This window comes from Pituophis catenifer, unplaced genomic scaffold (assembly GCF_029215685.1).
Source record: "Pituophis catenifer annectens isolate HBS135680 unplaced genomic scaffold, rPitCat1.0.hap2 SCAF_3, whole genome shotgun sequence".
NCBI classification, from domain to species: Eukaryota; Metazoa; Chordata; class Lepidosauria; order Squamata; family Colubridae; genus Pituophis; species Pituophis catenifer.
Window position 1 is genome coordinate 194086468 of NW_027256883.1, and position 26043 is coordinate 194112510.

General features: G+C 37.3%; 1 protein-coding gene across 4 annotated transcripts in view; it reads left to right on the forward strand.

Moving 5' to 3' along the window:
* The window catches only part of SLC9A8 (solute carrier family 9 member A8), a 66590-nt gene that overhangs the window by 18254 nt on the left and 22293 nt on the right, over positions 1-26043 (forward strand). For all 4 annotated transcript variants that reach the window (XR_011600279.1, XR_011600278.1, XR_011600280.1 and 1 more), the window contains exons 6-14: positions 822-923; positions 5595-5629; positions 6470-6613; positions 7857-7995; positions 13065-13170; positions 17098-17214; positions 20465-20547; positions 22515-22626; positions 23721-23941. Coding sequence is in view for 1 of the 4 variants with exons in the window: in XM_070941732.1 (XP_070797833.1) it covers positions 822-923; positions 5595-5629; positions 6470-6613; positions 7857-7995; positions 13065-13170; positions 17098-17214; positions 20465-20547; positions 22515-22626; positions 23721-23941 (1059 nt within the window). In the remaining 3 variants the exon portion in view is untranslated. The remainder of the gene's footprint in view (positions 1-821; positions 924-5594; positions 5630-6469; positions 6614-7856; positions 7996-13064; positions 13171-17097; positions 17215-20464; positions 20548-22514; positions 22627-23720; positions 23942-26043) is intronic.

The following is a 26043-nucleotide window of genomic DNA, read 5'->3' on the forward strand; positions in this document are numbered from 1 at the left end:
CCAAGCTTGCCTTTTATATCTGGTTTCTGTAGTTAGCCAGAATGAGTTTGAATGTGTCATTCCTGAAGAAGTGGAAAGGGATATTGAAATTACAAGCCGGGCAACTTTTTATTAGACCCACACTTTTCCTAGCTGCTGAAGACTACACATAGGGTGCCATGGTTGGGTCCATTCAGTAATGGCAAGAAATTATCAGAGATAGCCAGTTTATGGAAAGGCCCAATTGGCATGCTGAGCCCGTCTTCTGGAGCAGCATTTTCCCAGAAGTTCATATTGTTTCTTTTCTTAGTTTTAAAGGCTATTCAATGTATGGTGTCTAACCCCCACCCCCACCCCTCAGGTCTTGGGTTAGAGTGGGTGGTAAAACTCTTACAGGTTTTTTTTTTCCTGGATGGTTTTCTCTTCTCAGGGGGATAGAGAATCAGTCCCTTCTTTTCTGCTTCATTATATGGTTTTATTATTGGTTTATTCTGCCCAGCTTTGTCATTGAGTAGGGCAACTTTATTAAATAAGAAATAAGAAAGCAAAGGTGAGCCTCAATCTGCATATAGATAGTAATGTCCCTGGATCTGAAAGTCCAGTTTGTTCATGCCAGGTATTTATGATTTACCAATATTTAGACATGGATGAGGAAATGCATCCTGTGCTCCTCCAACCCATGTATTTATTGAATTTATTTTTTACCATAATTATGTGGTGTATAACATTAATTTTTACATTTGCTTGGATTCAGGACCTGATACTGATTGCTGGTGATTTTTGATTTATAGCCTTTTCAAAATTCTCTCTTGTTATATCTCCCTTGCATTTTCTTATTTTAGGGGAACTTCTTCCAAAACATAGGTTCCATCACCTTGTTTTCTGTGATTGGGACAGCTATTTCAGCTTTCATAGTTGGCGGAGGAATTTACTTTCTTGGTCAGGTGAGAATGTGCATGGAGAACTTTGCATGCATGAACTTCATTGTGGAATAATTGGTAAAGATAAATGAATATATCCATTTTGATTTCTCCCAATACTTTCCCATTCCAAGTTTGTTTCAATTTCTTCATTGTTGCATTCCTTTTTTTAAAATAAAATAAAATAATTGAATGCATTTTCCTATGCGTTTCTCCTAACAGAGGAGTGAACATATCACTCCTCTGGCAAAAGGAATTCCTCTTAGCCTACTGCCTTCCTTCTCCTCTGTCTAGAGCAGATTAGGCAACATGGAATCAGGGAATGGAAAAGAAAGAGAAACACTTTTGTATGGTTAGGAAGTCTATTCACATAGTGTTGGAACTGAAAATTTCCTGTATGGATTTTGTATACAGATTTCCTAGCACACATATTCTTTGCAAACAATTTTACCTAATGCATTTTTAATGTTACCCTTATGAAAATCTCCATTTTTTTTGCATTTTTCTTCTAATATACACTTTTGTAATGGTATTTTTATTGGAGAATCCCTTCATAAGAGCTTAAATTTATGCAAAAGCTAATAATAAAATACAATTATTTTTATATCAAAGCAATGTTTTGAGAGCCAGTTTGATGTAGTAGTTAAAGCACCAGGCTGGGAAACGAGATATTGGGGGTTCTAGTCATGCTTTATGGATGAAGCCAGCTGGATGACCTAGGGGCCAGCCTTTTTCTCTCTGTCCTAGGAAGATGCCGTGGCAAACTATTTTCAAAATCTTATTTATTTTATTTGTATCTATTTAGTTTGTCAAACATGTACAAGATAACAGGTATAAGTATAAACATGGACATGAACATGAACATAGGAAATGAGTACAAATAAATGGGGATAGTAGGACAGGGACGGTAGGCATGCTGCTGCGCTTATGCACACCCCCTTTACGGACCTCTTAGGAATGGGGTGAAGTCCACAATAAACAGTTTAAGGTTGAAGCTGTGGGGGTTTGAGGATGTAACAACAGAGTCAGGTAGAGCATTCCAGGCGTTGACCACTCTGTTGCTGAAGTCGTATTTTCTGCAATTAAGTTTGGAGCGGTTTACCTTGAGTTTGTATCTGTTGTTTGCCTGTGTATTATTGAGGTTGAAGCTGAAGTAGTCATTGACAAGTAGGATATTGTAGCAGACAATTTTGTGTACTATGCTTAGGTCAGACCGTAGGCGGCATAGTTCCAGGTTGTCAAAGCCCAAAATTTCAAGCCAGGTGGCATAAGGGATTCTATTGTGAGCAGAGGAGCGGAGTACTTTTCTTGTGAAATACCTCTGGACCCACTCAATTGTATTAATGTCCAATATACAGTGTGGATTCCAGGTGGATGAGCTGTATTCAAGAATTGGTCTGGCAAAGGTTTTGTATGTCCTAGTTTACAGTACAATATTACCAGAGAAGAAGCTTTGCAAAATTAGGTTAACAATTCTTAATGCCTTTTTGGTAATGCTGTTACAGTGAGATTGTTAAGTGAGATTATTTACAGTAAGATTTACAAGATTGTTACAATTTTGCCAAGAAAACTGCAGAATGTAGGTAGTTGTGAGGAGTCAAGACTAACTTGAAGGCACAATCAATCAATCAATCAATCAATCAATCAGTCAAGTAGTGCTTGACACAATGATATTTGCTTTTTACAGTTTCCTGGAAATACTGCATTTCAGAATCTTGCATATATCTAACCAATGACATATTCTCTTCTTTGGCTATTCAAAATCTGAAATTGACTTCCCAAAGTTATTTACCATCCTTCCCTTGGATCTTCTATGTCATAGACATCATTTTGCTTTTCAGGTTACTGGCATTTTACATAAGGAAACAACAGTAATTGTTTCCCTAGCTAAAGCAGGTACTCTAGTCTGACTTTCAGATGGTTTTAATTAAATCCCAGAACAGCAGAGGAAAGGCAGAGTATCCTCACTGGGGAACTCCCAGGTAATTAATTACTGCCACAGCAGAGACTGTATCTTTATCAAACATAATGCAAAGCAAGGTGATAGCACCAGCATTTAGTATTTGTAGTAAATAAGAAGGCACTTAAATTTAAGATAGGACTGTTTGTGCTGAGAGTTCGTGTAATATTTTAGAAAGGTAAGAGTTGGAAAGGACCTGCAAAATAATCTAGTCCAGAGGTGTAGAGCTTTTCAGAGGTAAGAGCTACATTCTTAAAAACTGGGAAGAGCCAGGAAAAGAAAGGAGACAAGACTAGCACAAAAGCTAAATTTAATTTGTACTGCATATTTAGTAAAATCAATTAAATGCAGATAATATGACTCCCCTCCCCACAAGATTTTGTCCTTTTTGTCTCATTAAAAGATAGTGTCTAGTGCAATATTGTGGTTGGACTTAAAATTTTGGGAACTGCATGTCACTTGGAGGATAGTTCAATACTGGGGAATCAGTGACTAACCAGACATTGCTGACTTCAAAGTCACAGCATTTCTCAACTTTGGCCATGTTGGCTAAGACTTTTGGGAGCTGCAGTTCAGCTGAGGTTAGGATCTGCAATTGAGACTACTGCTTCCAGCCTTTGAACATATGATGGACAGAATCACCTAGAAATGGTTTTTATATTTAACGATCCCCCCCTTTAATATCTATTTATTCAAAGTCTGCTCTGAAAGCAGTATTTCCAACCTTGACAAGTACCAGGTGTGCAGATTTCAATTCCCAGAATTCTCATCAATGGCCAGTCAGGCTGGAGAATTTTGGGAACTGAAGTCCACATACAGAAGTTCAGAAAAGTGAGCTGTGATATGTATTCAAATTCTATATGGAATTCTGATCAATTAAATTCTGGTTAGCTAAAAGAAAGCTGTAATTATTTAAAAAGAAGAAAATAGCAGTTTAAAAAATGAAACAAAATAACTGCCCCAGGCAGGCCTCAAATTGATTATCTTAAATGGAAAGATGTTGCTAAAAGATTGGTTTCTTTGCACAAATCCACCTGTCTCTTGAAATCTATTACTGAAACTTCATTCTATAAGCACTTTTGTCATCAGAGTGATAACTACTTTGATGGCCTGCAGTTGGAGAAGTCTTCTTAGAAAAGTAGTGTAAGTTTGTAAAGGATCCTACATCATCTTGCTATTGTTTCAAGTATGACTCTGATCTTTGTTTTCATTTCGCTCATTCATTTCATTAGTTTATGCTTCATGTTTTAACTCTGTATGCTTATTGCTACTGTTTTGTAGACATATTGTAATTAAATTTAAATTGTCCCCTCCACTTATAATTGCTGAGTGTTAGGTGGCATATAAATTTTAAAAATTATGATTATCTGTTCAGAACAATGTGAAATCATAGCTGCCAGTACTTTAGCTGTGTTGTCCTTTATATGCATCAAGTTCTTCTCAAGAACTTAGGGTATTGTAATGTACTGATGTAATATATTTGCAGATGCAAGCAGTGTGGCCTTTTGTAATTGACAGATGGAAATTCTAAGTATTGTCTAAGATTTTTGGAAATGGCACCCAGTGTGTTAATAACCACTGGGACCACCATAAATGGTTAATTCCATAATCTTTAAGTTTCAATATTCAGACTTGGCAGTTTGGTGCTTTTTCAAAAGGTAGCTGGACTTTGTTTTTCCTTGAAGACGTTTCACTTTTCATCCAAGAAACTTCTTCAGTTCTGACTGAAGATGACTGATGTGCTGAAAGCACTATTTGTTGGTCTGGCCATAAATTACATTGATTTAATTCCATTCTTTAATTCCATATCTGATCTTATAAAAATGAAATTGCTGCAATGAGCAGATATGTGCTTCATTGAGCTATAAATTAATAACTTTAGGATTTTTTGCATTTCATGCTGAATGCATGAGTATCTTCAATATTTTATGAGAAATTCAGCCTTTCTTGAAGACAGCATACTATATTAGTTAGGTCCATGATGGTGAACCTATGGCATGCGTGCCACGGGTGGCACACGGAGTCATATCTGTGGGCACGTGAGCGTTGCCCTAGCTCAGCTCCAGCACGCATGCACGTGCCAGACAACTGATTTTTGGGCCTTCCGGTCCCACCAGAAGTCGAGAAACAGGCCGTTTCCGGCCTCTGGAGGGCCTCCGGGGGGAGGAAGCCATTTTCGCCCCCCCCCAGGCTCCTAGAAAGCCTGGAGAGCCTGGGGAGCCTGGGGAGGGCGAAAAACAGACCTACCGTGCCCACTGTGCCATCGTGTGCCAAAAGTGGGGGGAGCGCAGGGGGTTGTGCATGCATGCACGGGGGGCGGGGTGCATTGAATTATGGTGTGGGCACATGCGTGTGCAACCCCCCCGCACTCTCCCTGCTTTTGGCACGCAACGGCAAAAAGGTTAACCATCACTGAGTTAGGTCATAGGAATGCTCACCACAGCTTTATTGAACGCCAGGCTCTTGAGGGAGACCAAAAGGCAGCTTTTCTTGAAACATACAAAAATCCACATCAGGGCAATACCTTGGTGAGAATGGAAGATTTATGTACCAAGAAATTTTCATGGGAAGTAAATCGGGCAGTTTCCTCATTTTTGAAAACACAGAATCCATCTGTAAACTCAAACAAGCAAACTCACTTTGTGATCCTTGAGCAAATATGCTAGTTTCTTAATAGTTGGAAAAGAGGAGAATTAACATGTATAAGATGTTTCTGTTTTTCTCAATTTTTCTAGGCTGATGTAATTTATAAACTGAATATGACTGACAGGTAAGTTTTGAGAGAAATCTATATAATCTTCATGTGTTTGTAAGAGTCTTCAAGCTGCTGCAGTGAACACAATGACTGCATTTATCTATCGAGCAGTATAGTTAGACAGGATGGTGGTTGCTATACTTGTGGCCAATGTTAAGTTCAGTGATGATATAATGCTTAACTAGGGTTTAAGTAGGGTAGATGGAAATGTGAATCAAAGAGGATATGGCATAGCAATGTGCTTTCAGCCTTTTAAATATAAAGAAGAGGTCATTGTTTCTTAATTTTAATATACAGCACCAGATGACTTGCATCACATGTCTAAATCTTTATTAGTTTTGAAAAATCCTAGAGAATGTCTGAAAGATTACTAGAAGAGAACAAACCTCTATATTTTAAGGATCTGACAAATTAACAGCAATGATTAGACAGATACCATTGTAATTATATATTATGTTGTGTATTGTTTGTTAAAATGTTATGCTTAAATAGAAGGGATACATGTGATGATAAAAGTTCTCAAAAGATGTCTGGGATGTTCTGTTAAACCAGAAAAGAAGGCAACCTGTTAATAATAAATATTAAATTAAAAATTTAGATTGCTATAATGAATATATGCCATTGAGCAGGTTGATTTTAAATATTTGGAAAAAATATGCTATTTTTATTTTTCTTGTTGATAATTGTTAGTCTACATTCATCTTCTGTTAAAATGAGAAAAAACATTAATGCAATCCAGGATAATGATGATTTAAATCCATTGATGCATTTCAGGCTTGCTGAGTAAGCCTCAAACCTCAATAGCATTTAATAATTCAGACATTATGTTAATGTATTTATTGTATTTCTTAACAGTTTTGCCTTTGGCTCCTTGATCTCTGCTGTTGATCCAGTAGCTACTATTGCTATCTTTAATGCTCTTAATGTGGACCCTGTGCTTAATATGCTGGTCTTTGGAGAAAGCATTCTCAATGATGCAGTCTCAATTGTCCTGACAAAGTAAGTACATTCATGTATATGGAACAAAAAAAAATCTTTTGAAATTAATGCTCATTTAGACAAAGAGTAATGTGATTCTTTAAACACTACTTATTTTAATGCAGTAAACATGCATAATATGCACTTATGCTCTTTTGGTTAGCATGCTTTATAACCATCACTCCTCCTTAATTGTCACATTGATATTTGCCACCCACTCTCATATAAAACAGCCCCAATTATTCTTTCTCTTAGGAGCTACAGAAGTACAACCTATATTTAATTACACATAAGGGCAGGAATTTGTGTTGGGGACATTCTTCAGCACTATAGTCTTTATGAATTCCTTTTAAAAATTCTGTAAGAAGCTGGTGTGTAAATTCATTCTGCTTTCATGGCTTATAATTGTTTCAGTATTAGTTTCTGGGTTTGAGACCAGAAATGGAGTTATTTTGTAGATGTTTACAAAGCTCAGTTTTTAATAAATCAGTAGGATATGTTGGGCAAAATGGGTACTTTCTGATTGCTTGGTTTGAAAGTCATGTAGGTGAAAGTAAATATTCTTGATTAATTGGATGCTGTGCCTAAGGATATCATTATATTTTATTTATTTTTAAAAGCTTTCTATAGATGGCTTCCACGCATACATATTAATATTGTCTGATTTCTCAGGGATCTAATTCTGCCCATCTTAGTCATATTAGGATCTGAAAGTACTTTAATGAAGTATATTCATTCATTTCTTTCCTTCCTTCCTTCCTTCCTTCCTTCCTTCCTTCCTTCCTTCCTTCCTTCCTTCCTTCCTTCCCTCCCTCCCTCCCTCCCTCCAAATATAAGCTTATTTCCCTCCCATTTTCTCATTTGCTTGAGGATCAGAAGAGCAAGCATCTTATTTTCGATTCTGTAATATTGTACCTTCTGCCTTTTTTATTTGTCTGTGAAAGATCTGTTAGAAGGATTTCATTTCTTTTGCTGTAAGTAGGTACCCTCCTGGCTTATTTTGTACCACTGTTAATAATAATAGAAAAAGCAAGTGCAGGCATCCAGATCTTTAGAACAGCTGTGTTTCCCTTTGAAAAATAGTGCATCTTGACTTGAGTGAATGTCTTTTGTCATTCCCCTAGACATATTACAGTGAAAGCATTTTAAGAGCAATTTCAACAATAACAACAAAAATAAAGTAATTATGGATTCTGCATTCCATATCCCAGACTTAAGATTCTAATTCCTTTGGTTATCTTTGTTTTTTTATTATCATTCTCAGTACAGCAGAAGGTTTGACGAGAGAACATACATCTGATGTAAGTGGATGGCAAACCTTTTTACAAGCACTGGCTTACTTTCTGAAGATGTTCTTTGGTTCTGCAGCACTGGGGACACTGACTGGTCTTATTTCTGCATTAATATCCTTTGCTTTTAGATAAAATAAATATTTTCTCTTTAATAATAACCCATTTCTGAAGATGATTATTCTTTTAAAACATAACATTTTTCATAGCAAGTGTTAGCTAGTAACAATTTCAGATTTGCATGATACTTATATTTGGTACAAGACTTTCATTAAGGCCCAAGTTGCTCTATAATAACTCATCATTCATACTGATGCAGTGTTGCTGGCTGGGGAATACTGGGAGTTGAAGTCCACCCATCTTCTAGTTGCCAAGGTTGAGAAACACCATGCTAATGGATGAGACTAATATATGATTTTCCAGCTGTAGTTTTAGTACAGTCATTATATTTTCAATAACATGTTAGTGCATGTTTCAGTTTTCAAATGCATTAGATATCTGCTTTTATTTTCATGTTGGCAGCTTTAGAATTGAATCGTGAAATTATCCTCTATCAAAAGTCTATTCGGCTAATTGGCCTGGCTCCTTTAGTGTAGAATTTATGTCAGACAAAGGGTCTGATTTTTCATAGCAGCTTGAATTGATTTTCTGTTATAATATGTACTGTATGTTTCATCTTTTTCTTTTTTTTTAATTTGATTTATATGCCGCCCTTCTCCGGAGACTCAGGGCGGCTTACAATGCGTTAAGCATTGTAAGCCATTTTCTCCTCTTCCAGTAGTATCTGGTCAACTAAAGCATTGTTCCTTTATGGTCTGAGTTTTTCTTTTCCTATAAACAATAGAATTCCATAATTCTTTTGTTGTTGTTGAAATATATGTTTAATTTAGTTATTTTGTGTGGAAAGAGTTGATAATGGTTAAGATGCTAGTGATAAGTAACAAAATTTACATTACTTCTACAGTGTAGATTGGAAGGGGAATTGTAGGAACACAGGAATAATAATAACAGCACCAGCAACACAAGAGTAATCTTTATTATGACAATTGCTAAGCAGTATGAAAACATAGAAAATAATAGAATCACAGAGTTCGGCTGGGTCATTCATTGACACTAAAATATCCCTCAGCTTCACATAAAGTAAAAGGAAGCCCACAATGTCTCTAGGTCAGTGTTTCTCAACCTGTGATCTGCGGGCCCCGGGAGGGGAGGGATGTTGTCACAGGGGGTCCCTAGAGGTTTGAAGAAATGTTATGATTTAAATCTTGAGTTAATTCTTGCAGGGGGGGTGGGGTCATGGCCATAGTCTGAGGCCACAAAGGGTATTTAAAGAGGGTCCCTGGCAAAGAAAAGGTTGAGAACCACTGCTTTAATTGGTTGTATCGTGAACTGTTCTCATTGTTCAGATTTATTTTTGTCACTGAACATGCCTTCCTATCAGTCTTTTATTATTTGGTGAATGATTAATGTTAATACTTCTCTGTTGAGCCACAATCTGGCTACTTAGTATATTAAGGACATTGGACATCTTCTCATGAAGATTCAACCTATTATTGCTTAGCCTTTTAAGCAATGAATTCTTTTCCGTTTTTTCTGACTAGCAGCTGAAAATTGACAGAAAACTATTAGGCTATGATATGCTTGAGGCCATGAAGACTTTTATGTCACTTCTCAGGATTTCTCTTGTAGGCGTCAAAGATTGAAGCAGATTTCAGCTTCATCACCTCCCATTTAATTATACTCTCAATTATCTTTGTTGTTTTTACATTTATTAAAGAAAGCCTCCAGTAATGTTATATAAGGCCAAATTCCACATAACTGACCAGCAGGAGTATTAAATAGTAGTAGAGGTAAAGTTATTTGCTATGGCTGGACTGTGCCTATGAGAAATTCATGTTTATTTTTGGTCATTTTAGTGCTTTATGCATTCCATCGATTAGACAAAATGCATTATGTCTAACAAAGGAAAGCCTTAATTGGACAGTTCCAAATAGTTTAGACTACAGTCCAGCTCCCCTTTTAACCACCATTGCCCTTAGCCAAAGATTGTAATAGTTGACATCTGGAACATTTGGAACAGAGTATCTCACATTGGGAGGTTGGTTGAGAGCAAATAGGGATGCAGTGGACAATTTGGTAAGTTTTTTTTCTTTTTTTTCATGATAAGCCAGTAAAAAACATTTTTATTTCTGTGGATTCAATAGATAACATTGCCTTCCATCTTGCCAAGATCGGTAAATGAGGACCCAGATTGTTGGGGGCAATACGTAAACGAAGCTGACATTGTAAACCACCCAGAGAGTGCTGTAAAGCACTGTGGGGCAGTATATAAGTCTAAATGCTATCGTTATCACTATGTGATGCCATGTGGTTGCGATAGTCTGTTGTTTCTGAGATGCTTTTGATGTATGATAGTATTAACCATTTCATAGCTTGAGTTTGTTGTGAGTTGAGTTATCAACCAATTTTTTATAAAGTTGTGAGGTTATCCTGTTTGTTGGAAGTTGTATAGGCAGTCTGTTTAAATTTTTCTGGTGTTCTGAATTGCTGCAGTGCGTTTGTGATCATCTAAATAATGTTCTTACACAGCTCTTCTTTTTTGTATATATAATATATATACATATGCATATGCATATACATAATATAGATTGAGGTTTTTAAAAATAGTAAAAATAGACAGGCAAAAAGAAAAATAATTAAAAGGAAAGTTTTTTTTAAAAAAAGTGCAGAAACAAAAAGGAATGAAAAAAATAAAGACAATAGAAAAAGAATGACTTCCAACTTTTTTTGATACAGATATAGATGAAGAATACTTCAAACTCCTACTCTAAAATTAACAACAGTCAACATTATTTCTGTACTGCCATGTGATTCTAATATATAATTCTAATGTTCTATTTCCAAAATCACAATTTAATTTCTTTCATCTTTTTCCTCAAAAAGTCCAAAAGTGATTTCCTGGTAAAAATAAAATTGGTCAAAGTCTTTTTCTGTAATCAAAGCTGTCAATTTCATCATTCCCGCCAATCCCTCAGCTTAATCATCCATTCTTCCATTGTTTGTATTTGTAAGACCTTCCACTTTTCTGCATATAAGGGGTTCCTCTGATTTGATGATATATTTCTCCAATAATTGAAAATAGAGAGTGAGGCAGAGGTTGATGAATGCCATGATTCTCTGTATTTTGATATTTGCATATTTGATTAGACTGAATGTCTTGTGTAGTACTGCTGCCATGGATTCTTTCACTTGTTCTTTGTCTACAAATATAAAAAAGTGCTGTGACATTGAATGAAATCACAATTTCATCTTCTATTTTTATGTCTTTGATTTTCTGTAGGCACTGTGGTGGCTTGATAGAATATTTGCTCCCCTCTACGAACTTCCAAACTTTTTTTGTAAGCTCTTTAGCTATATTGTATTTTGGAGTCCCTGGTAAATGATACAATTGGACAAAGAAGTATTCAGTCTTGTATATTTTGGGGTGTCCATAGAAGTGTAGGAATATGAGAGCTTTTCATCCACTGTTCTTTTTTTCTGATTGACCTTGGTTGGAGTATTATAGAGTTCTCTTGATTAGGTTATCTACTGCTGTACTGGGTTGGTGTTTATTGGTATGTAGGTTTCTGACTTCCAGTAATTTGGCTTTTTCTATGTATTGTGATCTGACCATAATAACTTTTGTTGCTGAGAGGATGATGGTTTGGTCCTTCTTTAGATGTCTATGGAGATTCTCAGTCATCTAGGTCATGGTTGTCCCAAAGGTGCTTTTTCAAGAGGCAACTGGACTTTCTATTTTTTTTTTTTTAAAAAAGTTTCACTTCTCATCCAAGAAGCTTTTTCAGCTCTGACTGGATGGTCAGATCCTTCCATTCCCCACCATCCAGTCAGAGCTGAAGAAGCTTCTTGGATGAGAAGTGAAGCATCTTGAAAGACAAACCACAAAGTCCAATTACCTTTTGAAAAAGCACCTTTGGGTCCTTCTTTAGGTTTTTTTGAGGGCTGCTCTGTCCTCTACTTTGAGTTGGTTCTGATTCTTTGTTTGATGGTGGTCTGATTGTCTACCTTATGTTTTGTCAGGTCTCTGTGGCAAGACCTGTGGTTTTAAATGGTGCTTCTAAGGCTTCAAATTCTAATCAACCAGCATAATTTATGTTAAAGTTGAGGCCTTTTTATGCGATCTTGTGTGATGTGGTAGATAGTGAGCAACTGGACATTTTTATAACCTGTTCAGGTACCTCTTTGCTTCTAGGGTTCACCTTGAACATTTTGGTTTGGAGTTTTATTTTCCTTTTTCTAGCTTCTGTTAAGGGTTTAATCTTGATGGTGGTTGTCAGCATTTTTATGTGTTCTGAGATTATAGCTTGTTCTAGCTATTTGTGTTTTGTGTTTTATCTCAGATTAGAATTTTAACTTTTTGTTAAAACACAAAAGGTGTTATGTGTTATCTCAAATTGGTAACTAGAAATTTGTGTGAGAAATTACACTCATGTATTATCAAGATTTTAGATCACATCAGGATCAGACAACCTGTTGTCTTTAGATGTTTAAATTAATGTTGACTTTCATTCCATTGAAGTGTTTAGATAATGCTTTCAAATAAGTTAAAACCACATATATAGAGTACAAAGAAACTCACTGTGGAATTGTTTTCTATCTTAAAAAATATGTAGTCCAGACACACTTACCCATCTGCCGTTAGAACCTTAATCTGTTAGAAGATGATCACTGTTAATTATATTTTCAGCATCTCATATACTGAGAGTTACAGTTGTATGTAAGGATATTTAAACTTTGTTGAAGTCTGCAAAATTTAAGAAGCTTAACAACTACAACATTATTTTCAAGTGAGTTCTTAAATATAATTATTAGGTATAAAGCTAAGAATATTATAAAGTTAAAGGCCCTCTTATAATAAAATCTTTTTTCTATGCACTTTGTTAGAAGCTTTAAAATCCTCTAAAAATAATTTCGTGTTGCACAGAGCACCATAACCTGGTAGCTTCCCTTATTCCACTTGAAAAAGTCCATCAGCTAAACAGTATGAAGAAAAATAATTGCACTGTATGATTCAACATGAAATGCTAAGCTTTCTAATGGGGCTCTAATGACAAATGAGAACTTCCTAATTATCTGACTTTTCCATTTCATCTTCTTATTTTACTTAACCGTTTGTAATTAACGTACTGAAACATATTGATTTACGAAAAACTCCTTCCCTTGAGTTTGGAATGATGATTATCTTTGCATATCTTCCTTATGGACTTGCAGAAGGAATTTCTCTCTCAGGTAAGTTGCAAAACAATTTCCCTTGAAGTTATATATATATATTCATTTACTTGGACTTCAGTAAGGCATTTGATAAAGTAGACCATAACCTACTACTAAATAAAATAGAAAAATGTGGGTTAGACAGCATCTGATGGATTCGTAACTGGCTGACCAACTGCAGTCAACATGCAGTCCTCAATGGAACTGTATCTACATGGAGGGAAGTATGCAGTGGGGTACTCCAAGGCTCTGTTTTATGCCCAGTACTCTTCAACATCTTCATCAATGGTTTGGATGAGGGGATAGATGGGGAACACATCAAATTTGCAGATGAAACCAAGCTAGTAGGAATAGCCAACACTCCGGAAGATAAGCTTAAGATACAGAAGGATCTTGACAGACTTGAACATTGGGCACTATCTAACAAAATGAAATTCAGTGGTGAAAAAAGTAAGGTTCTATGCTTAGGCAAGAAAAACAAAATGCACAGGTACAGTATATGTGGTACCTCGCTCAATAGTAGTAACTGTGAGAGGGATCTTGGAGTCCTAGTGGACAACCATTTAAATATGAGCCAGCAATGTGCAGCAGCTGCAAAAAAAGCCAACACAGTTCTAAGCTTCATAAATAGAAGGATAGAATCAAGATTACGTGAAGTGTTAATACCACTTTATAATGCCTTGGTAAAGCCACACTTGGAATACTGCATCCAGTTTTGGTCAGCACAATGTGAAAAAGATGTGGAGACTCTAGAAAGAGGCAGAGAAGAGCAACAAAGGGGACTGGAAGCTGAAACATATAAAGAACGGTTGCTGGAACTGGGCATGTCTAGTTTAATGAAAAGAAGGACCAGGGGTGACATGATAGCAGTGTTCCAATATCTCAGGGGCTGCCACAAAGAAGAGGGAGTCAAGCTATTCTCCAAAGCACCTGAGGGCAGGACAAGAAGAAATGGGTGGAAACTAATCAAAGAGAGAAGCAACCTAAAACTAAGGAGAAATTTCCTGACAGTTAGAACAAGTGCACGCTCAGCGAACCGGTTGTTAGACCGGTTGAATCCCACCACTGCCCTAGAGATTGAATTGACACTGACCTTTGCGGTTTCCGTAAAACAATTAAGACTTCGCTTTTACAGGTAGCCCTGGGATCTAATGTGTTGAATTTGTCCTTCCTGCAGAGAAAAGTTGTTTTTAATCTTAATTATTGAATTCAGGCATGTAAGCTGCTCAGAGCCAGTTTGCAATTGAAGCAGCATAAAAGCCTGGAAACTAAGCTAAAATAAAATTGTACTAAGCTTGTATTTAAAGATACTGTTCAGTCGTAGATTAAAGGAAGACGAAGCCTGAATGTTAGTGAGAATCCAGGTACATAAATCTTTTTCACTGCACTCTATTTGGTTGGGATTTTTGTATTTTTGGAGTTGGAATGTTTACTTCAATAATGTATGCAGATAGAAAAATATGTAATTATTTTAATTGGACACACTAGCAGTATATCAAATTGCTTGAACCAGAAAAGAAGAAAAGTGATCTGGAAAGTATATCAAATTGCTTGGACTGGAAGAGGAGAAAAGGAAGAAGACGATGACAATTTTGAAGGACCAAAGTTTTCTCACAATCAGAAACAACCTCTTTTGCACAGAATGCTAAATTAAGTAGCTAGTGTGGTTATTTTAGTAATCTACACTGTACGTTATGTTAGAGTCTGGGATAATAGACCATTTCTACAAAGTAAACCTTTGACGTTGTGATTTGGCCTCAGTCAAAAGAGATTTACTATGATATCTTGTAAAGAGCAAGATTTTAAACTATGTGTTTATGATTTAAAGCCGCCTTATGTATCTGCAGGTGCAGGGAGAATTTGGTCCCAAATACGCCTCTCCCTAAGTACACTGTGCCTATCATTAATCTCAAACATCTCACAGAGTGGTCCTGCAAGTAGCTGTTTGTCCCCTGTTTTTATAGTTGTTGCTGTATCATTGGTTAAGAAACACCATGGGCACTTTCTGACAACTGTAAAGTCTAAACATATTTGTATGCCTGCTGATTTTATCAGAAAGCATCTGTTTTGATAGCTATAACCACTTCTGTCCAATTATGATAGCACTTGCAACTTTGCGTATGCAACTCAGAATGGATTTTACAGCTGTTCTCTAGTCCTGAAGTAACCTCTGGAGAGCCAACGCTTGGTTTTTTGTTTTTTATAGCCGTTTCATTCCAAATAACATCTTGGGAATTGTAATGGAACTAGTAATTAAAATTCTGGAGCACTTTCACTAATAGGATCATAATCATTCAGTGGAATATTAGATTTGAATTGGATAAAATGAATTATGTAATGCAGCAACTAAAAGGATTATGATGAATTTGAGGTTCACTGAATCTGTCAGCTGTTATCAGATCACTGTTGTATTCTCATTTTACAGCAGCTTTGCCATCTCTCTTTTTTGGTATAATATCAAATATGACTTCTTCATTTTCTATGCATGAAGCTTATTTTTGTATTCTGGGAATAAACAAACAGCAGTGTCAAATGACATCAAGTTGGGATCTGGTAGTATGATCCATATGATACTGGTTCCATGGAATCTCCATTCAGTCTCTGCAGCATTGGAGTAGCTTGAATAATTTCTTCTAGCCCTGAACAGAATATATAGGAAGTGCATGTGAAATGAAGTAGTAGCTTTGGATCAATTCCCTCAATAAATCAAGTATAATGTTTTTGAATTATTTGTTTAATTGGGTTCTCTATCTAGTTTTAGGACTTGTGTGGAGAACAGATCATCTTTCAGGTTTTATTTTTATAGCAATAGCACTTAGGCTTATATACATACTTATATATATGCTCTACTGCACTCTCTGAGCAGTTTACAATGTCAGCCTATTGCCCCCCAATATCTGGGTCCTCATTTTGCCGACCTCAGAAGGGTAGAAGGCTGAGTCAACCTTGAGCCTATGAGAATTGAACCCCAGATTGTGGGCAGAATTAGTCTGCAATACTGCATTCTAACCAGTGCATCATCAGATCTCCTACATATTGAAAATTCTAAAGGTTTCCTGAACTATTAAGCTCTACTGTATCAGAAAGATCCAATTATTTAGTATGTTAGAGTAATAGTAAGTAGTTGTAGCCCTTAGTCATATGGGAGTGTGAGTATAATTTGGAAGAGGAGAATATAGTCTTCTTCGGAAGCTGAAATTCAATAGATGCGAGAGGAAGATTGGTCGCAAAGAGGCCTTTTCAATCCTAGCATTATTTTCCTGCAAACATTACCACATTCTCCATATTGAAAGAATGAGAATGTTGTTTATGATGAAACCAATATCTATAATCTATGGTTAACCCTCAGTTTGTCTATTCTCCTTGATTCTGTTAACTTGTATTTGTTTGCCTATTGTTGGCCTAGTGGAAACAACTTTCAAAGTGTGGTGATATTTTGGGTCCTTTATATATATACTATATTGCTTTTCTGATAACTGGAATTATGTAATTGGGAGGGTAATTATTTTGTAATTTTTAGGGTTGGGTCTTTATTTACAGTAGAAAAATATAGATTTGATATTTCACATAGAGTAGCGATATTCATCAGACTTAAGTGAAAGCACTTACTCCCAGTGCAAATAGAAAATTCCTGTGTAAGCAGTCCAAGTCCTTCCAAGGTGCTAGCTGTCCCCAATTTGAAGTACACTGTGAAAATATTACATATGCATATTTAGGTGCTTTTGTTCCTTCAGCAGTTGAGCGAAAGGGTTGAGCTACTCTGGGCAGCTGGTCCAACTCATGTTGTTGAATTGTGCAGCTGCTAGACCTGAGCTTTCAACCTGAAACACTACTTTCCCCATTCTTGAACAGTTCTGATTATTTATTGGATTGCAATTAGTAACAATTTAAGGAAAAACCTGATTTTATATATACGTATATCTAATGGTGAATTTTTTCTTCCAGGTATCATGGCTATCTTGTTTTCCGGCATCGTAATGTCTCACTACACCCATCATAATCTTTCTCCGGTTACACAGATCCTAATGCAGCAGACTCTGAGAACTGTTGCATTCATGTGTGGTAGGTGCTGTCCATTGCTTGGATTCTTACTATCAAAGCAGACTTTTCCAAATGCTTCCTGATTATCCTACCAGTTTTTGCAATGGCAATCTACTACATAAGTGAAACACTTTAATTTAAACATCAAATATGTTTCAATTATGATTGCACATTTTTGTCCTGCCAGTTGACCAGGAACTATGGTCAATGGAGTTGAGAGTTCTCTCTACAGGTGTTCCTTAACTACCATTCATTTAGTGACCATTCAAAGTTGCAACAGCACTGAAGCACAGTCATGTGATGAAAATGTGGGTACTTCAATCAGAATAGAGCTGGAAGGAACCTTGGAAGTCTTCCACTCCAGCCCCCCCGCCCCCCCATTAAGCAGGAGACCTTATACCTGTGATAGCAAGCCTATTGCATGTGTGCCAAAGGTGGCACGCAGAGCCCTCTCTATGGGCACATGTGCTGTCGCCAGCTGCTCTTCCAGGTTCCGTTGTGCACATGCGTCCTGGCCAGTTGGCGGCGCGCATGCATGCGTCGGAACCTGGAAGAGCAGCTGGCCGCCGTGCGCATGTACACCGGCCAGCTGTTCTCTTCCGGGCTGCGGTGCGCATGCTCCAGTTTCGGCACTCGGTGCTGAAAAGATTAACCATCACTGCCCTATACCATTTCAGACAAGTGGCTGTCCAGTCTCTTAAAAACCTTCAGTGATGAAGCACCCACAACTTTTGAAGGCAAGACGTTCCACTGGTTAATTGTCCTCACTTTTAGGAAGTTTCTCCTTAATTCCAGGTTGCTTCTCTCCTTGATTAGTTTCCATCCATTGTTTTGTGTCCTGCTTTCAGGTGCTTGGGAAAAATAAATTGACCCCCTTGGCAAATGGCATGCATGTATAATGACTACAGCGCCCTGGGTCATTGATTGCCACTTGTGACTTTCTCAGCTGGTTCCTGCAAGCTATGTCAATGGGAAAAACTGGGTTTGCTTAACAATCCATGATTTATTTAACAAATGCAGTGATTCACTTAACAACTGTGTCAAAAAAAAAGGTTGTAAAATCAAACACAGCTCACTTAATAACTGCCTTGCTAAGCGATGGAAATTCCGACCCCTATTGCAGAAGCCTACTTTTATTGCAATCAGTAAATTGTTGTTGACCATGTTGATTGGATTTGATTTCATATTATTACCTATACTTTATAGGAAAAGCTGACCCTTTCTCATAAAGTCATCAAACAATGTATGTGCCAATAAATTGCATATAATATAGTATGTTTTATTTTTATTAACAGTGTTAAAGCATAGGAATGGCAGTATGTTAACATGAGCTTATGGATAAAATCAAAAGATTTTTTTTCCTGGTCCATGTTTGAGGGACACTTGCAATTCTGCAGGTGTGGCTGAAGTATAGTAAATCTGCATTTGCCCAAGTCAATAATGAAAGAATTTGGGAAGTGTGTCAGCAATACCTGCAAGACTGGGGAGTATCACTCTGGAAGATGCCTATCAGTTCCTGGTGACTCATTCTCAAATTCCTCCTCCCTCATCTAGTCTAATGTCTCAGAATTCAGGGGTGTCAAACTTGCAGCCCGCGGGCCAGATACATCACGTGCTGACCATGCCCATCCCCGGTTTAGCAAAGGGGAAAAAGTCATGATACGTCACATGACGACATGATGCCGTGGGTTTAATACCCCTGTCTCAGATGCTCCTGGCCAGATAAATGTATTTTAAAAATAGTTTTGAAGGTTGTGGAGTTTATCTCAGCAGATGGCAGCATGTTGCTGTCCTTGCTTTGGTTCAGAAGGAGATTTTACATTATGACTTATATAACTACTCAGACATTGGTAGGCCCCATTTGATCCAATAGGACTCCCAACTAAGCATGCATACCATTGCAGCCTTAAACATTACAGTTTGTAATCATTGATTGATCTATATATTTTTTTGTGATTTCAAAGACATTCAGAATGTGAATTATGGGTAAGAGGAAGCAGAGCTGTGGGAGCATTTCTTCACCTCAGTTCTCAGAACAGACCTACTAATATAGAGTCTGCCAAGCAGAAAAGTCACCTTTACTGACAAGGGGGATAAAATGTGCTGTAAATCTTGTCCTCTCTTCTCCTCCAAGCTCTGGCTAAGTCTTGCCACAAGATTAATAACAAAACGGATTTCTTTGACTTTTTTCTCGCCTCCAGGGTACTTTTAGATGATAGAGAGGCAACATGCCTTCATTTCCATTAAAGGATTATGGATACAGTACCAGGAAGCTATTTGAAAAGAGGGGGAAATTACAGGCAATAAATTCATGTGGTTCTCTGTATTCTGTCCTTTCTTAGCTGGCATTTGTTTTTAAATTTATTTATTATTTAGAAGATATTAAGCTAAACATAGTATTAATGATAGGGCCAGAGGTGAAAAAAAAAATCTTATCATTTCATGGATGCAAGAATCTGAGGCAGTGCTACACAAAAATAGATAACGCAAGCACAAAACCTGCATTGTTAGACTAGATCACATTTTCACTGATTCTTTCTTTACCTGTGTTCTTTCACAATAGCCAGCTAGATACTACCAGAGACACATGACCAGAACATGTGGGAAACAGACTTGTGGTTTGTCCCATCATTAAGGGTGCTGCTTGTCCTTTGAACATGGGCATTTCACTGAGCTATTAAACCTAAATTAATATTGGATCTGAATGTTGCTTTCTGATGTTTAAAATGCAGGGGCACTGAAGATTGAACATCTGTTAAGAGAGGAAAAGAGGAAATAGCTGGGGGAAATAGGAGATCCTGAAAAAAAAATTTGCTGGCAAGACAAATCATACTGTATTTTGTTGCAGGCCCCAATCATCACTGTTAGCCAGTTACATGTTGTGTGTGTGTTTTTTCTGTCTTTTATTTTTGTAAAGTCTGTGCTCCATTGCTAAACCTTATGTATCAAATGCTGAGTTTTAATAGAACCTTGTTGAAGAAGCTCAGTTTCTGTTGGACTAGGCCCAGACCCTCTGAAAGCAATAATTCAATGAGAGAAGAATCTCCTAGTCAGTCCTTTTCCTTTTGGAAGAAACAGGTTATGCATCTGGCCATTTTGAACATTTTTCTTTCTTATTTTTCTTTCTTTTTCTTATTTTTCTGTCATTTAGGAATGTAAGAGATTGTATCTGCTTCAGACATTTCACTGAAGTTTTAAAAAATTAAACATAGGGACTTGAATGATTAGTATGGTATTTTGTGAATACTCATTTCTGATTTTTCTTTTTCAGAAACATGTGTTTTTGCATTTCTGGGCCTGTCAATTTTTAGCTTCCCTCACAAGTTTGAAATGTCCTTTGTCATCTGGTGCATAGTAGGTATCAAATTATAGTAGAGTTTATTTGTTTCACCTGACCCCAGTCTGGCAAGAAGGGCTATATAATGTGTCACAGAGAACTCCAATTTATTTATAATTTATTTCAACAATTTGCATGCTGCCTTCTTATTGGACTCTATCTGGATTACAGTATTAAAAACAACGCAATGTGTATGTATAATAACACAAACTAGACCATCTCTTCCTTCATTGTAGACAATAGCTTTCTAAAGGATCTATGAAAATGACTCTTAAAAGTTGATTTAGATTCTTCTGGAAGAGCCGGTGGGTGCATAGGACATTATTTTGCCATTGGACACTGTCTTCATGGTGAACAGTGGTGGGTTTTGAGATTAAAGAGCTTGTACACTATATAATGGTCACTGTTATCACTGTTATCATTGATTTGCATAGCAATCTTAAAACTTAAGAGGAGGGGTTATCCCTACAGCTGTGTGACATTGAATTGCATGCATCCTTATAACAACATTTGATAATCTTAAGAGTTAAATTCTTTTTAAACTTTTGGTTAATGTAGACTAGCATAAGTTCTTCTCCTGACATGTTAGTATTCAGTGAACTCAGGTCTGACTCAGTTACAAGGCAGCTTTGTATTTCCACTTTATTTATTATTCATTCTGAGACAGCCAAGGCTAGAAAGAAAGGTCTCAGTACGAAGAGGCTAATTGCTAGGGGAGTGCAAACACTACCTCATAGAATCAGGCTAGTATTAATTTGGTCTAGCATTTTACTTCCAGGACTTCCTAGTTAGGAATTAACTGTAAACTCATAAGTAATGAATAAAAGTGATGTTGCATTTATTTACCCTACATATTCTATTTATCTGTTTCAATTTATATAGTCACCCATCTTAAAGGCATGATGCTGAGCAGCTCACAGCATTTAAAACACAATACAGGTTCTCGACTTACAACATTTTGTTTAGTGACCTGAAGTTACAAGGGCACTGAAAAAAAAATGACTTGTGACCATTTTTCACACTTACGATTGTTGCAGCATCCCCATGGTCATGTGATCAAAATTCAGACATTTGGCAACTGACTCATATTTATGACGGTTGCAGTGTCCTGAGTCAATGGGGAAGCCAGATTCACTTAGCAACCCTGTTACTCCTAACAACTGCAGTGATTCGCTGAACAACTGTGGCAGGAAAGGTCATAAAATGGGGCAAAACTCACTTAACTGTTTTGCTTAGCAACAGAAATTTTGAACTCCATTGTGGTCGTAGATTGAGGACTATCTGTATAAAACACCCAGAATTAAAGAAATATTGCTTGTACTCTTTGAGCTGAATACAACCTGATTGCTGTGAATTTGCTTCTTTTCTTCCCTCTATTATATAGTATACTCTCATATATGTCTGTTTGAGGGTTAAGACCTTCTGTTTTCATTTGCTGTCAAGCGAATTTACAGTGGACCAGAGCCTTAGCTTAATAATTGCTTAACCATGCTTTAAGCTTTCTGTCATAGTCTATGGAGATTCGCACTCATCCAGGTCATGGTTGTCCCAGAGATGCTTTTTCAAGAGGCAACTGGACCTCTGGTTTTTCTGCTTCTTTAGAGCTGAAGAAGCTTCTTGGATGAGAAGCAAAATATCTTTCAAAGAAAAACCAGAAAGTCTAGTTGCCTCTTAAAAAAGCACCTTTGGCATAGCAAATTGAGGGTTTGCCCCTCCCCTTCCAAATAAGAATAAAATAAAGATAAGCATAGGTATATAAGGGATGCAACACATCTGAGAAAAGAAAAATGGGTATGTTACTAAGCTCAACCCATAAAGTCCTATTGAATCCGACCTAAGGGCTACCTAAGCTAGCATTCTGTTTCTATATTAGCCCTTGATGCTAATATAGAGGTGACCCATAAAGGGGTTATGAATCCCAATCCCTATTTTCCCATTTTTACTTCTTTTATTAAAAGCTCAGTTTTACTTCTTTTCTTGACAGGTGCTTGTCCTTTTTGGTAGAGCAGTCAATATTTTCCCCCTCTCTTATTTGCTCAATTTCTTCCGTGATCACAAGATCACTCCCAAAATGATGTTCATCATGTGGTTTAGTGGTAAGTTCTTGCTGTTTTCATTCCTGGTTATTGTTCTGTATAGCATCATAATTGTAACTGGGTCTTCATAAGATCATGTTAAAACTATATGCTGAGTTTCTGCATAAGAAACGTTCATTTTCTCTATTTTTGACTGTTTGATTTATTGCTATTTCCCACTATACAAAGGAATTGTCTCCAACATCTCAGGAGAGAAAAATGTTTGGGATAGAGATAAATCTTTCACTGCACATTCCTAATTCTGTATTGGCCGTTTTGCATAAAATAGGAAGTAGTTCAGCTTTCCTCCACATGATCTTATCTAGATGTAATGTAAAAACAATTTCTATATTGTCCTAGGTAGCAAATTTGCAAAAATAGCTGGGAATTCAGAATTTTAAGCCCAAGAATATGGAATTTCAAGGAGGGAAAAGTCTAATGAGAGTGACTTCTGCTGGTCTCAGATGGAACTTTTGTCCCAAGTCATACATGGACATATGACCACTCATGAGCCACGTGTTATCTTTAAAGCCACATGTTGTCCTTAAAGCCACATGTTGTCTTTTTCTCAAGCCCACCATTGTTCTTCTCCTGTACTTCCTTAGCCATTGGTAGCATGTGTAAGAATACATTTCCTCCCAGGTTTTGCCCAGCACGCAGACACCTTATACACATCTTGGCAGGCAGTTGGAAATTCAGTTTAAATGGGAGGCAGATATCTCTGTATTTATGTGTCAGCATATTTGCATATAAGTTTATTTCCAGTCCATTGCTGAATGCCACATAGAGCCATAAAGGCAAGAAGACTGCCATCTCTGGAGAAGATAGATCTTGGGTATAGAAGGAACAAAAGTCTAAAGCAGTATAAGGCAACCTCAGATTTCAATGGTGATGAGACAGAGCGGAGGAATGAATGGTTATGAAGGTAGAAGTGACATAGCTTTGTACCAATAAATACTTTATTGCAAGCAATTCCTTGTAGGCTATCCTAAACTAGGATGCTTGTCCCTTAATCTTGAAACAGCAAACAAAAAACCCATTATTTTGATAGCTTTGAAGAATATTATTTCTAGAGGGACTGAGGAATGCTTATATGCTTTCTCCCCATTAACTAGGCTTACGTGGGGCAATTCCGTATGCCTTGAGCCTCCACTTGGGCCTGGAACCAATTGAGAAGCGGCAGTTGATTGGCACTACCACAATCATCATTGTGCTGTTCACAATCTTATTGCTGGGTGGAGGAACAATGCCTTTAATCAGGCTGATTGACATTGAAGACTCTAAAGCCCGGCGGAAGAACAAGAAGGATATCAATCTCAGCAAAACAGAGAAAATGGTGAGCTTCGCGGGTTCCGTGTTTAAATGAGATAGATGCTTTTATATGTGAGTCTTGCATAAACCTCTTTGCCTTTCTTCATGCTCGTATATTTGCTTTTCCTGATTTGGCATCCTCTAAATTCGTTAGATGGGGATGTGGGGGCTCAGTGGCTGAGACGCTGAGCTTGTTGACCAGAAGATCGGCAGTTCAGCGGTTGGAATCTGTAGCACCGCATAACAGAGTGAGCTCCCGTTACTTGTCCCAGCTTCTGCCAACCTAGCAGTTCGAAAGCACATAAAAAATGCAAGTAGAAAAATAGGGACCACTTTGGTGGGAAGGTAACAGCACTCTGTGCGCCTTCGGTGTTTAGTCATGCCAGCCACTTGACCACAGAGACATCTTCAGACAGCACTGGCTCTTTGGCTTAGAAATGGAGATAAGCAGCACCCCTAGGGCTGGAAACAATTAGCACACATGTGCGGGGAAACCTTTCTTTACCTTAAATTCGTTAGGTTCTATATAAGTTTAAGTTTAATGTGATTTATATGCCGCCCTATCTCCAATGGACTCAGGACGGCTCACAACAGTAAAATACACAATAACATTAATACACTATTAAATTAAAAAGTCTGTATTAAACAATTTAAAATCAATTTAAAAACTATTAAGAGGTAATATAGGTAATCCTTGACTTACAACCTATCAACTTAGTGACTATTTGAAGTTAAGATGAACTTATCTTGGGGCTACCTATGACCTGGTTCTGAGGTCCCAATGGTCAGGCCCCTTCCATGGTCATGTGACCAAATTTTGGGTACTTGGTAACCTAGCCTCCTTTATGTCTGTTTGCAGCATCCCATGGTCACATGAGAATGTTTTACAACAATTTTGCCAAAAACAGGCACATCTAGTTTTCAGCCAAACTGTGCCAATAGTGAACCATGGGTTTGCTTAACTACCACAGTGTTTACTTACCAATCATATTAGCTGCTTTATGACTGCTGTGTTCATTTAACGACTATTGCAAAAAAAAAAAAATTGTAAAATCGAGTCTGTGACTGACCCATTTTACAACTGTCACAACTTACAACTGTAACCGGCAGGCTCCATTACAGTCGTATGTCGAGGACTACCTGTAGCTACCAGAACTCTTCTTATTGGCTGAGGATTTTGATTGCAGCCATAGTACATCCAAAGCACTCCAATTTGGAGTCTGCTTTCTGTAGATTGAGGCAGAAGAGAGGCAAGGGATACAGAACTGCGAGAGTCTTCAGAATATTATTGCACAGGAAGCTTCTCTTTTTTTCCTAACACATAGCACTGTTTCAGCAGGCAGGTCATGAACGTAGCACAGTGTAATGATCAGTCTGCAACTTTTAAGTAAAATAACCTTCCCATTGAAATTTAGACACAGTGCTACCATTTGGACTGAGCCACATCTAAGTGGACGACGATAACATACAGATGGTGAGTCACACATTTTTCAAAAGGATGATAGGGTGTACTTCACTGATAAGCTGCAGATGTAAATTACTGCCAAGCAGGTCAAAAATAAGAAAAAAAAATGCATATCTATATTCAGAAGTTGGGAAGGGAGCCTATGCTTATTTAAAGCCCCTATCTTGGCATAGCAGAAGCTCTGTGAAACAATCAGCCTTACCTGAAACACTCTCTTGCTTTTTATCGAGTGCTCAAGATTTTCAGAGCAAGCTAGCATTCTGGGAAAATGACTTTGTACTGAAAATTTGTATTGTAAACTAAATGCAAATATATGTTTTATGCAGCTTGCTGTTCATAAATTGATTCCATACCTGTACTCCAAAGATGCACATTATAATAGAAATATTATACGCATCACACATTATTCATGATGTTTGAAGCTAGATAAAGGTAAATGTAAAGGTTCCCCTTGCACATATGTGCTAGTCGTTCCCGACTCTAGAGGGCAGTACTCATCTCAGTTTCAAAGCCGAAGAGCCAGCGCTATCTGAAGACGTCTCTGTGGTCATGTGGCTGGCATGACTAAATGTCAAAGGCGCATGGAATGCTGTTACCTTCCCACCAAAGGTGGTCCCTATTTTTCTACTTGCATTTTTTACGTGCTTTCAAACTGCCAGGTT